This window comes from Chrysochloris asiatica, unplaced genomic scaffold, assembly GCF_000296735.1.
Source record: "Chrysochloris asiatica unplaced genomic scaffold, ChrAsi1.0 scaffold00042, whole genome shotgun sequence".
Taxonomy (NCBI): domain Eukaryota; kingdom Metazoa; phylum Chordata; class Mammalia; order Afrosoricida; family Chrysochloridae; genus Chrysochloris; species Chrysochloris asiatica.
In genome coordinates, this window is record NW_006408560.1 from 19,596,672 (window position 1) to 19,610,511 (window position 13,840).

Genomic DNA, 13,840 nt, shown 5'->3' on the forward strand with positions numbered 1-13,840 from the left:
TAGTTTGGGGTAAAGGAAGAATAACTAAAACAGATAAGAGTGGCTTTGGGAGCCACTGAGGAAAGCCCAGCTACCTGAGTGAGGGGCTGTGTTTGGGAGAGAGAGCACTGAGCTGGCAGGTGAGGAGCTGCCCCAATGGGGGAATGAATGGGCAGGTGTCTATGTTGAGGCACTGCCTGGGGTTGAAAGGGCGCTGGTAGAAGACCGCTGAGACAAGAGAAGCAAGCCCAGGTTCAAACATCACCCCTTCACAGATGTGGTCTGAGTCATGAGCGTGAGCAGGCTAAGAGCTCAGTCTCAGGCCCAGCCCTGGAACCTTCTTCCCCAGCTCCACCCAGCCCAGCCCTTACCCCAACCCCTCTCTGAGAGAGCACCTCTAGCTCCCCTCTCTTAGTGCCCTGAAATGCCTCTCAAACTGAGCATGAGACAGGGGCAGAGACAAGACTGTGCTGGACGTGGACTTGAGGACACCATTGCGAGGGATCACAAAAAGGCCTAGAGACACCAAGACAAAAAGACCACTTGGCTTACAAATGTTGGTCATGCTAGAGACCCAGACACAAAAGAGCTCCAGTAACACCCCCTCCCCCTGAGCATCACCGTGTCTACAACCTGGTCTCTCCTACCTGATTTCCCTCCACATTCAGTACCCAGTAGCAACCACATCCCCACAAAGAAAGCTGAGCAATTAGTTAGAGAAGAATAGATTTAATCTGTAGCTATGAAACATCTAGGTTAGCAGCAAATAGAGACACCAGGAGACTGGGCAGAATCTGTCCCCTGAAGGTGTCCCTCAGGGCACAGAGACCTCCCCCTCCCCCGTCAGTTCACAGAGGTGACTGGCAGGATGTTAGCTTTGCGTTCAGCTTCGATGCAATACTTCTCAGGAAGACCAGTGGCTCTGCAGTGGGGGAAAGGAGGACATGAGGAAGGTATGAGGGATGATGTCAGACCTGAGTGGAGGCAGTGGGGAGTTTGGTCCTACTCCTAAAGTACAGCCCCCACCCAAATACATTCTTATCAAGGCCCGGGCATCCCACCATAGAGTTTGAGAGAGCCAGGAAGAGCAGGACTTCCTGCTGGGGTCCCTCGAGACAAGAGAAGGATGGTCCATGAGCATATGCATCAGAGAGTCCCTTCACTGTCCAGTCTGCTGTGCCCTCTCACAGGGAAGGGGAGGGAATCTGAGAGGACAAGGGGCTCCCACCAACCTCAGCTCTTCAAGCTTTTTCTTCTTGATGTCATCCATGCGTTCACGACGCCTCTGGGCCTCCTCTTTGAGGCGCCGGCCCTCCTCAAAAGTAGCAATCCGTTCCTGCACCTGCTTCTGCTGATTCTCTCGTACCTGGCGCCTGAGCTCGTTGGCATGCTGCTGGCGCCCTGTGGCCTTTTTCTCCTCCTCCAGCCGTTCCTTTTCAATCTGTTCTCTCTGGGCCCTGGAAGAGGACACACAGGGAATGGTATAGGTGAGGCTGAGGTGCCTCCAGTGGATGAGCTTCAGAGAACACAGCCCACCATGCCCATGCCTTCTACCACAGCTTGGCTGCTACCACGCGGGCACCCCCATCCACCTAGCTTCATGAACATAATGACCCACACAGTCATGCAGGGCCCCAAGATTAGAAGGAATTGAGCTTGGTTTAAGGTTCCACCATCACCATTTTGAAATTCTTAATTTTTGAGCCAGGAACCCCACATTTTCATGTAAATGATATAGCTGGTCCTGCAACCAGGGTTTCACCCAACGTGAACTTTTATTCTTAGTCTTCTCGCTTACAACAATGCACAACTCCTCTCCAGCTGTTCTAAGATTTGTTCTTTTCTTCCTTTCTTTCTCACCACCCTTTCCTGAACAATAATATTGTTAATATTATTTATTAACAATATTTGTTAATAACATTAACAAAACCAACCAGGGAATGTTGTTCAAAGAAGTGGTAAAGTTTTGGATGCTTGATTGCTGGAAGGATGGAGCTGGGCCTGCTATCTTTTAGTTCTCTTCTTGATCTTCCCTAGTTCCTCTTCAGAGCCTCTTCCCCAAGAATGTGTCACAGAACTCAACTCCAGGGAGAAAATCATAGTGGCAACAAGATAGGCTCAGAAACTTCAGATGAAATATATTCAACTCTCAGAAGATATACAATTATAGGCCATGAGCTAATTTTCCAATTTTTTTCTCAATGTAATTGAAAAAAGTAAAGCCATTTTAGCCAGGGATCTCTTACCTGCCTTCCCCTTAAGGTTGCTCAGTCCAACCAAGGCCCTGAAAGCTCTCCTTCCCTTACGTATTTTTCTTGAGCATCTTCCCAGACACAGCATCACGAGGTATCCTCTCAACTCCAGCAACTCTGTTCCAACACTCAGACATCTCCTTAAATGCTACACCTTCCACAGAGCCTTCCTGGTTAATCAGATGAGAATGCTGGCCTCCTTGCCCCTCACTATTTAGATAACAAACCCCAACTCCTCAGACATCTGTGATAACATCCAGACTCTCCTCTTGAACTACCACTGTCTTCCTACATGTATATTGTTGTTGTTGTTGTTAAGTGCCTTCGAGTCAGTTCCAACCCATAGTGACCCTGTACAGGGTTTCTGAGGGTGTAAATCCTTACGGGAGTAGAAAGCCTCATCTTTCTCCCACGGAGTGACTGGTAGTTTCAAACTGCTGACCTTAAGGTTCGTAGCCCGATTCGTAACCACTATGCTACCAGATGCTGGCCTCCTTGCCCCTCACTATTTAGATAACAAACCCCAACTCCTCGGACATCTGTGATAACATCCAGACTCTCCTCTTGTACTACCACTGTCTTACAACATGTATAAAAGCTGTTTATTGCTTCACATCTTCTAGGTGGAGGAGTAAATGTAGAATGGGGTGCCTATGTGTGTCCCAAGAGAACTGTTGTTGTTATTGTTGTTGTTATGTGCCATGGAGTCGATTCCAACTCATTGCAACCTGTATAGGGTTTCCAAGGAGCAGCTGGTGGTTTTGAACTGCTGACCTTGTGTTTCATAGTCCAGTGCTGATCCTACAGTGCCATACCTGGGTGGTAAAAATATTTTTAAAAAACAATGAAATCAAGTGCCATCAAGTTATTTCCAAGTCATGACGATTCCATGTTTATAGAGTAGAACTGTGGTCCAAAAGGTTTGCAAGGCTGTGAGCTTTCAGAAGCAGATCGCCAGGTCTTTCTTTCAACATACCTCTGGGTGGGTGTGAACCACCAGCCCTGTGGTTAGTAGTTCAGTGCTGAACTCTTGGTACTATCCACAGACTCCCAATAAGGGTGGTGAACAGTTGAAAATCCAAATGGGGGAGAGGTCTGGCCATTCCGTGGGATTAGGGCAGTGATCCTACCACTCATTTCTGTCAGTCTGTCGTCCTGTGCTGGCTTGCATGTTGTTAAGTGGCATGTTCTGGAAGCTATGCCACTGGTATTTTAAATACCAGCAGGGTCAACCACGGTGGACAGGTTTCAGCTGAGCTTCCAGATGAAGACAGACTAGGAAGAAGGAGAGACGGACTACTTCTAAACATTTAGACACTGAAAACCTTATGAACAGCAGTGGAACATGTCAGATAGCATCAGGTTACTGACTGTTGACACATGATAAAGAGCACCAGAATATTGTCAGATACGTGGATTGGCACAGTGGCAGCACCGATGAGCTCAAACGTAGCAATGATTGTGAGTTTGGTGCACGAACGGGCAGTGTTTTGTTCTGTTATGCACATAGTTACTATGAGTCTATACCAACTGGATGGCACCTAACAACAACAACAAGGGTAATGATCATAAAACCTTCCTGGTTGGCTGCATACCAGAATCACTTGTGACCTTTCAAAAATACTGATGCTGGGCTTTACCCACAGACCATTTAGACCAGTATCTGTGGAGGTAGAGCCCGGGCATGGGGTTTTTGTTGTTGTATGGTGTTTGTTTTTTAACAACTCCCAGGTACTTTTAAGAACTACCGAGTAGGATAGATCAGCTATCTCTGCTTGGACAACAGACCGAGATGTAAAGGAATCCCTTTTTGCAGAAGCAGGAAGTCCATATACAGGAGGCCAGGCTTTTGAAGTAGGGACAACTGTATTGCTAGTGGTGGCAGAGGTGCTCCAAGAGTGAAGACACTGACCATGATAGTCACGTGGCCTTGGAGACACTAGGTCTAGATGGTAGCCTACAAGTGGTGAAGCTGACTTCTCCAAAGGGTTGCTCCAGCTTTAATAACTGGCTAGAGCTCATGCTTCAGGCAAACAAACAAAGCACAGACAAATGGGTCAGCAGCAAAAGGGGGACTTTAATTCCATTCCATTAGCATCTATTAGTGCCTGCTAAAGGCAATGCAGATTATCCAAGGGCATAGAAGCTAAGAGGGGAGGGAAGATAGTTGAAAGACAGTCTGAGCCCAGGGGCAGAATATTTGGGTCCATTTAGGAAGTCACCTTCTTCAGTGTCCAGAAACCATGCTACGACCCTTGAGGGCAGGGGAAAGGTACAGAGCCACAGGGCTTCACAGACAGTGGGGACACGCTAGAGTCCAGTAAAAGACAAGGAATCTGGTTCTGGGAAGGACTGAGATTCCTCCAGACCTGCTCTGAAATTGACCTAAACTGTACCGTGATGAAGGACCTAGAGCACATAGACCAAGAAACTGGCCCATACAGTTCGGGCTTTACTTGTCTGAACATCATTTCTCAGCTTTTGTACCCACCCCACCTCTCCAATTTAAACTCTGTTTGGTTTGCTTCCTTTTAACAAATCCTGGTCACATGGAATCTGAATCTAAGCGAAAAAGGAGTCATTCCAAGGTGGGCCAGAACAGTTAGAGTCAGAACACACTTCAGGAGTCAGGAATGGTGGCGGCAGAGCTGCTGGTATAAAGTGGATCAGAGAAGGAAACCAACAGCTGCTGTGATTACTGACAATCTATTTAGATCAGAAGGTGGACCAGTGAGCAATATAAACACTTAGTTTCCACTTAAATGTTGGAATAATCATTCAGTCAAAAGAGAGAACAAAAATGAAAGGACAAAGAGCTGGTAAGGCAGGAAAGATGGATAAATACTGGTGAGGCCCATCCAAACGTGAGTCTCTAACATCCTTCCTACGTGAATGGACAAGAGCAGTACTTTAGTCATCTCTAATGTCTCCCATAATATCCAACACAGAGCCTTGAATTTATGTGCATTAATAATATATATTTGTCTAATGAACGACAAAGACCTCCCTTGAAGTTCTGATCTAATGACTCACAGCCTTAGTATCTAGAGTTCTTCTCTCTCTCCTTAACCTCTCCTACTGCAGTTTCATCCTTAACTTAGAGGGGAGGAGTTAGAAGGAGGGTCCATATGTACACCTTTATTTTCACCTTTGTTGTTGTTGTTAAGTGCCATTGAGTCAGTTCCAACTCATAGCAACCCTGTATAGGGTTTCTGAGGAGCAGTTGGTGGGTTTGAACTGCCAACCTTTGAGTCCTCGTCCAATGCTTATCCTACTGTGCCACACCTTTACTGGGTAATTAATTTCAGCAATCCCCAATACCTTTAATACTTTCAGCTGCTATTTTCCAGTTCTCTAAATCATAAAATTCTTGGCTCAAGTAATTTTTAAAATATTTTATCCATCCATCTAATCAGAATATTCCCACCAACCCCAGTCAAGCTGTATGAGGATCTGTCTGTTAAGTGACCAGAATGCTCTTTCTCTGAACAATATGGAGCATCCCAGCTGCAGTACAAGGAAAAGAAGCCAAGGTTCCCAGGCCCTTCCTACCGAAGAATCCTCTCAAACTCTTCTCGGTCCCGTTGCACCTGAACAGCTAAAGAGTGCTCCTTGAAAGCCACCTGTTCCAGCCGACTCTTGCGCAGCATGGCCTCTGTTTCCATCTTCTTCTGTGCATTCTCCTTTTCCTTTCTGCGCCATTCTCTGTCTGCAACTTCCTGGTTGCGCTTGGCCCTCAAGGCATCCTGGGAAATGAGAGGGTGGGGAAGAAAGGGACCAGTGAAGGAGCAAAGAAACTTCAGGTACCTGTCAGGTGCAGTCTGCTTTGAGAAGCATCATAAATTTCTCTGGCAGCAAATTATTCTAGGGGAAAAATGAATGGAATCCTGTCATAGAACTTTCAGGTCAGAAGACACCCTGAGGGGCACCTTGTCTTTCCACCCTACTCATTCCAATTCTTTCCCAGTACCTCAAACACTTCCAGGCAGCTCTGCAATTGCTTCTAATTTTAAAAACTGCTAATGACGGAGATGCCACAGTGTCCTCTGGTGACACATTTCAGTGGTTAAGCTTGAAAGTTTTTCATGTAGCATCCAAAGACTTTCTCTTGAACCTTAAGCACATAGTGTACCATTCAATCCTCGCTTCCAGAGACAAGGGGAGCAGCCCCAATGTGTGGCCCTCGGAGTACGGGAGTCTAGAAATTTGAATTCTCCTTTCTATACCTTCCCTCCCTAGAGGTCATTGCACAGGCTTTCAAAGGACTAGTTGGGAGGGCAGAAAAAGAGAAGGAAGCCAGTAGTGAGTACCTGTTCTGCCTGGAAGTCCTGGGCCTTCTCCTGCATGGCTCTCAGGCGGGCGATCTCCTTCTCTTTCTCTCTCCGGATCCTCTCCTGCTCTGCCTCAAACTCTGCTTCTCGAGCCTGCCAGGAAGAAAAGGCTTTGTAGCTAAAAGAATCGCTCGTGGTGACCCAGCCTTGTGAGGAGTCCCTGGGTGGCACAGATGGTTATGTGCTCGACTACTAGCTGAAAAGTTGGAGGTCCAAATCCACCAAGAGGTACCTTGGATGACAAACCTAGTTAACTGCTTCTGAAAGATCACAGCCTTGAAAATTCCATGGAGCAATTCTACCCTGTACACTATGGGGTTGACATGAGTTGGGTTCGACTCAGTAGTCACCAACAACCTCAGACTTGCAAAGAGAAACAAAGTCCCTGCAAAGATTTGCCCCATACACCTCCCCCTCCCACTTCCTGGCTCCTTTTGGTGGTGGTGGTGGTGGTGGTTGTAAGCCAAGGGGTCAATTCTGATTCACAGTGACCCTGTGTAGGATTTCTGCAGCTATAAATCTTTACAGGAACAGAAAGCCTTATCTTTCTCCTGAGGAGCGACTGGTAGATATGAAGTGCTTGCCTTGTGGTTAGCTGCCCAGTGAGTAACCCACTATACTACCAGGGTTCCTTTGGCTCCTTTTAAGGCACGGCAACATTGAACTTAGCAATACCTAGACAAAAAACAATTAATATTTGCCCAAAGGCTTTGTTGTTTATTAAATGCTTTCAGGTGTATTCTCTGAGCGGGCCTTCACAGCATCTCATGCGATAGATGTTTACAGATGAGAAGACTGCTTGCTGTTCAGAGAGCTGATCTTTTGGCCAGGATTGCATAACTAGTAAACCACAAGACAATTTGAATGCAGGTGTCCTGAATTCAAATTTCATGCTCCTTCCACGACATCACAGAAGGTCAATGGACCAAGTTTCCAGAAGTTACGGTATAATTCCCTGCCTGTCTTATAAACTACAGTGGATGGAGGTCATCTCATTAGTCCCTGGGCAAGGGACCAAACATGCTTTGGGCGGTTCCGTAGTGTTTAGCAGATGCTTAGGATGTGAACCATTATAATTAATTCCTTTTACCACTTCTCTCCAACAGCTGTCTGCCAGTTTGTCATACTATGGTGGCTTGCCTGTTGCTATGAGGCTAGAAGCCATGCCAGCAATATTTTAAATACCAGCAGGGTCACCAATGGTGGATAGGTTTCAGCAGAGCTTCTAAGTTAACACAGTAGGAAAAAAGGTCAGGTGATCTATGTCTGGAAAGTAACCAATGAAAAATCCTATGAGTCAAAACAGAATGTTGTCTGATATAGTTCTAGAAGATGAGCCACCTAGGTTGGAAGGTACTCAGATACACAGAGGCCACAGCAGCATACTTGAGCACACCAACAGTGGTGAGGTTGGAGGACTGGGTAATGGTTCATTCTGTTGTGTATGGGGTCACCGTGAGTCAAAGCTAACTCAACGTCAACCAACAACCATTCCTCTAAAATAAAAGGCATGTCTAAAAATGTACTAACCCCAGCTAATGGGGCAGGATGGGAGGAAATGAGATTTTTCCATGAAGAGCATTCCTTAGCCCCTTGTTCTACCTGTCCAGCTTCTTCTGTACCACCCAGTGAGCTGCCTGACTGTGAGCCGTGCATAGCTGTGTGTCAAGCCAGTTGCTCTGTTCCACCTTGTCCTGGGTGACAGGGCAGGCAGGGAATTCTAGATGCTTCCACAACCAATCTCTGCCTGTATTTCTGAAAAAGAGAGTCCTGACTGCAAGAACAGAGGCCACCTTGAGTTCAGGGGAGGATGCTTACAGTGGATGTGGGTATGCCAAGCTCCTGATCCCTTTGCAGTCTTTAACCTCTCCCAGCTTCACCCTGCCTATGTCCTTCCCATGTATGAAGACAAAGACATTCTTCTCTGGCTCAGAAATCTATGGTGATTTCTCATCATTCCATACTTCTGGCTCTGCCCAAGGTTCAAGGCATCCTACCAACTGCTCTCAGCTCTCCATCATCTCAGCACCGTCTTTTCTTACTGTTTCCACCACAGAGTCTCTACTGTAGTCAGCAAACCTGCTCACCCACTCCCACACATCATCAATTAGATTACCACCACCTTAACCCATTCAGGGAAGTATGAAGGGGCTTCAAAAAGTCTGTGGAAAAATGGAATTATAAGATAATGGAAATTTTTCCATGAACTTTTTGAAGCTCCTACATAGTTACAGAGCTATAGATGATGTACACAGCATTATTCCAGGTACTTTACTTCTGAGCCTAATCTGATAGACATACACTGAAACTGTCAATACATTCTTAATCAATTAATGATAATTTCGCACGGTTGCTATAAGAATTAAGTAAGATAACATACATAAAGCACTTAGCAGGGGGCCTATGCACAGACTAAGTGTTCAATAAATGGTAGTTAAAACATTGTTATTATGTACACTCATCTGTGTCTTTAGTCTTGCTTTCTCATTCTAGTGCCCGCAAATCCCTGGAATCTAATAACAAAGTCAAAACCAAGGCCAATATATCAACTTTTGGGGCTTTATTTTCTGTGGCTTGTGTTTGGAATAAAGAAATATATCAGACACGCCTTTTCAAATTATACTCACACCTTCTGTCTGCCCTTGGCTAAGAATCACTAGTATGGTAGTGGTGGTGGTGGTTGTGTGCTGTGGAGTCGGTTCCAACTCATAGTGATCCTGTGTAGAGCTTCTGAGACTCTTTAATGGAACAGAAAGCCTCTTCTTTCTCCCACAGAGCAGCTGGTAGATTTGAACTACTGACCATTTGGTTAACAGCCTAGATTGTAATTCACTATGCTACCAGGGCTCCTTAAACTACTATGTTGTGACACTGAGTCGGCTCCCACTCATATTGACGCAGTATAGAGTTTCCAAGGAGTGGCTGGTGAGTTTGAACAACCAACCTCGCAGTTCAAACAGACCTTGTAATGGAGTGCTTATCCTACAGGGCCACACCAGGACTCCATAAAGGCGCACAAGAGATGTACAAAGTGCTTTCTGTTATCATGGGACTTGGAAACCAGCAGAGGACACAGGTTCAACACATGAAGAGTTCAAAAACTTTCCCGCCACCTCAGGTGCTTCCTCGTGTACACAAATGCCCACTCTCTCCAGCTAAACTGTACTTTAACAACCTTCAACCTTTTTTAAGCCCCATTCCCCTCAGATCCCAATCATTTCACTACTCAAATTTGCCCCGAATGGGTGCACACATTCATGAGCTACATCCATCTGTGACTGTCTGTGCCTATTTCTCTTCTCCACAGTGCAGTTGTTCCTATAGGTCCTACAGTGTAGAGGGAGAGAAGGATCTATTTTCTGAGTCTAGCACCTAATACAGGACACCCAATTCCACAAGAAATTCACAAGGCAGCTGACTCATGATTACTGGGGATATAATTATCCAGGTCATAAGGAATCCACAAAAACTTTACTTTCACCAATACTTCTAATTTTCTTCCCTACCTGCACATGATCCTCCTCCCAACTCCTAATCAAAGGTGTTAACAAGGCTAATAACACACTAATTTGGATTCCTTTTTAGGTTAGCTTCTGCTAGCAAGCAGACTGGCCAAGATGAAGAGAAAAAGAAGGTAGGCCCTTGAATTAAGGGCCTGTATTTTAGAATGAGGAGATGGCTACCTTCCATTGGAGCTCCCTTAGTTCTCAGGCCTGTCTCTCCCTGAAGCAGACAGACAAACATTCCATTACATTCAGATGTTCTGAGGCCTCAGAAACCAGATCCTTACCATCTTCTTCTTGGTGAACTCCATTACCATCTGGTCTGCCAGTTTCTCCTGAGCCAGCAGTTCTGCTTTCTGTTTCTGGTTTTCATCATTGATGCGCTTGATCTCAGCTTGCATCTTTAATTTTTCCTGGTGCCTTCGTTCCATGTCCTGACAGAAATAAAAGCAGACAGACTCAGAGCAGAAAGAAATAAGACAAAAGACCCCAGCATAGAGGGACAGAGAAATACAATGCACTGCACACACTCTGGCTTCCACCCTTTGTTGAAGCTGCTCTTTCAAGGGTCATCAAGGGCCTCTTCTAACTAAATGGCTTCTTTCCAGCCTTTTTTCAACTTGATTGTTTGACAGAACCTGACTCTGTTGACCTCTACATATTTTCAGGAAGTGGAGGTTCTTAAAATTCTACTCAGTGTCTCCCACATGTCATGCAAATCCCATCCCTGTAAATTCCTTCTATTTAACCCCAAGCTTTGTCACCATTCAGTAGTGATGATTAAAATAAGTATTGCCCTAAGTAGAATACTTTCCATTCATTGAGCACTTTACATATACGTTACTGTTGTTAAGTACCTTGGAGTCACTTCTGACTCATAGCAACTCTGTATAGAATTTCTGAGGAGTGACTGATGGGTTTGAACCATTGACCTTGTGGTTAGCAGTACAGTAGTTATCCTATAGTGCTACACCAGTACTCCATTACAGATACATTGTTGTTGTTGTTAAGTGCCGTCGAGTCCGTTCCGACCCGTAGCAACTCTGTATAGGGTTTCCAAGGAGTGGATGGTGAGCTTGAACGTGGAGGTTCAAACCGAGTTTGCAGTCCAGCGCATTAACCCACAGCACCACACCAGGACTCCACAAATCTATTGTTGTTGTTGTTGTGTGCCGTGGAGACGATTCCGACTCATAGCGACCCTGCACAGGGTTTCCGAGGCTGTAAATCTTTATGGGAACAGAAAGCCTCATCTTTTTCCTGTGGAACAGCTGGTAGTTTGGAACTGCTGACCTTGTGGTTTGCAGCCAGATTCATAACCACTACGCCACCAGAGCTCCTTACAGATCTATTAGGGGGTTTCAAAAAATGGAGTTAAAAGAGAATTTTTCCACGAATCTTTTGACGCCCTCTTGTACTATCTCTCATACCTAAATGTTAAGTACCAGCGAGTCAGTTCCAACTCATAGTAATTGTGTTAGGGTTCCCAAGAAGCAGCTGGTGGGTTTGAATTGCCGACTTCATGATTAGTAGTCCAGTGCTGATCCTACAGTGCCACACCGGGAGTCCAGACATCTAAATACATACTCATATAAAAGGCCTGGAACACAGGCTTTGTTATCTCTATTGTACAGATGAGAAAACTGAGGCCCAGGGCCACACAGCTAATAAACACCACTCAGAATTTGGAAACTTGGTCTATCCAACTTAAAGTTGCAACCTCCCTGACCCCAACTTTCAATAACTGCTCCGGTCCTGGGCCCCTTCTGCACTAAGGTGGTGCCACATCATCTGAGGCATGATTATACACTGTCTTACAGGGCTCCACCCACTTCATCTGTGCTCACATGATCCCCCAGTGGAGAGCAAGAACCATGTTCCCATCCATCCTTTCCTTCCCAATGCTATGCAGCCCAATGTGCAGAAAACAGCAAATCGTCATAAACAATGGCTAAATGAGGCAGGGAACGGGAGATCAAAATGAGTGTCTGTGATAAAAAGGGTAGTGGGAAGCCTTAAACACAGAGGAACACAAAGTCAGAATGAGATCAGAGTACCAGCGTGACCGTGAGTGGCAAGTTCTCAGTCATCAGACCACCTGTGAGCACAATCACAATCTCAGGTCATAATGTGAAGGGGCACTGAATACTGCGTAGCTAGTCTCGCTATCACCTCCACATCAAACTCCAACTCTGTGCTTCAGACTTTTCTATCCATCAACCCTTTCCACTCCCACACTGCTTCTGGCTACTTCCATTTCTCCAAAAATGAAATCCCTGCCTGACCTTTGAACTCTTACTGAACTCAGCTTTCTACCCTGATTCTTCAGCCAAAGCAGCTCTGCTGCTTAGGTCTGTGGTGGTGGTGGTGGTGGTAGTTATGTGTCATAGAGTCAATTCAACTCATAGTCAGACCCTGTACAGGGTGTTTCCGAGGCTATAAATCTTTACAGGAGCAGAGAGCCTCATCTTTCTCCCACAGAACAGCTGGAAGTTTCAAACTGCTGATCTTGAAATTAGCAGCCCAATTCATAAACACTGCGCTACCAGAGCTCCTTACTTTCCTCCCTAGGAGGAGGCAAGAGGGTTGTCTGTTGGGCATGACTCAACCTAAGAATTCCACCTTAGTTCCACTGACCCTCAAAGCTAAAGAAGCTGCTTGTCTCTATCCAATGTATTTACTTACTGTTTTGCCTATTTATTTATTTGTTGGTTTGTTGTTTTTAATGGTTCATTTCATTTCTGAGAAACCAAAGGACTTTCCATAGTTCTCATCTTTGAAGTTGTGCAATCCTAGATAGACTCTCTGCACTCTTCTCCATCTTGCTACCTGAGACAAGGCCAATCAATCTAAAGCTCTGGGGAGGCACAAGTTTCAGCCTTAAACTTGACTAGTAATACTTCCTGGAGACTCAGGGAGTTCCCACTAGAAGGATATCAGAAAGTCAATGATGCAACTTGGATATAATAATGTTGACTTACTGGGATATGGAACTTGCAAGTCTCAGTGAGCCAGCCCATCAATTCCCACTTTCCACAATACAATTGGATTTCCCAGTCTTCATTTCTCACCCCTTTCCCTCCAGGATGAAGCCTAGGAAATCCAGCAGGGTCACCCATGGTGGACAGGTTTCAGATGAGCTTCCAGACAAAGACAGACTAGGAAGAAAGACTGATGAACTACTTCCGAATATTTAGTCACAGAAAACCTTATGAATAGCAGAGAAACACTGTCAGATATAGTGCCAGAAAATGAGCCTCCTCAGGTTGGAAGGCACTCAAAATGCGACTGGGGAAGAGCGGCCTCCTCAAAGTAGAGCTGACCATGATAACGCAAATGGAGTAAAGCCCATGGGAGAAAAGCCCGCGGGACCTTCATCTGCTGATGGGGCACAACTCAAAATGAAGAGGAACAGCTGTAAACATCCATTGAAAATTGAAACATGGAATGTACAAAGTATGAATCTGGGAAAACTGAAAGGTGTCAAAAAATGAAATGGAATGCATAAACATATGATATCTTAGGCATTAGTGAGCTGAAATGCACTGGTATTGGCCATTTTGAATCTGACGACTACATGGTTTACTATGCTGGGAATGACAAATTGAAAAGGAATGGTGTTACCAGAACCTGATTGGAACTTAATTCAACAGCATTGTAGGAGGTTGTGGAACAATATACACTTGTCTGTGGATATTCATCAGCTACATGCTCAAATTTCTGATATAAGTAATTCTCAAGTTGAGAACTGAGTGGCTACTAATTTGCTACCTCG

At 45.3% G+C, this 13,840-nt stretch overlaps 1 protein-coding gene across 1 annotated transcript in view; it reads right to left on the reverse strand.

Moving 5' to 3' along the window:
* Window positions 1–822: 822 nt before the first annotated feature.
* CCDC19 (coiled-coil domain containing 19) overlaps window positions 823–13,840 on the reverse strand; it is a 36,376-nt gene continuing 23,358 nt past the window's right edge. Inside the window, exons 7-11 of the mRNA XM_006861632.1 lie at window positions 10,353–10,499; window positions 6,542–6,655; window positions 5,784–5,977; window positions 1,212–1,436; window positions 823–901 (exon numbers count right to left, since the gene is read on the reverse strand). Of these exons, the coding sequence (XP_006861694.1) occupies window positions 823–901; window positions 1,212–1,436; window positions 5,784–5,977; window positions 6,542–6,655; window positions 10,353–10,499 (759 nt within the window). The remainder of the gene's footprint in view (window positions 902–1,211; window positions 1,437–5,783; window positions 5,978–6,541; window positions 6,656–10,352; window positions 10,500–13,840) is intronic.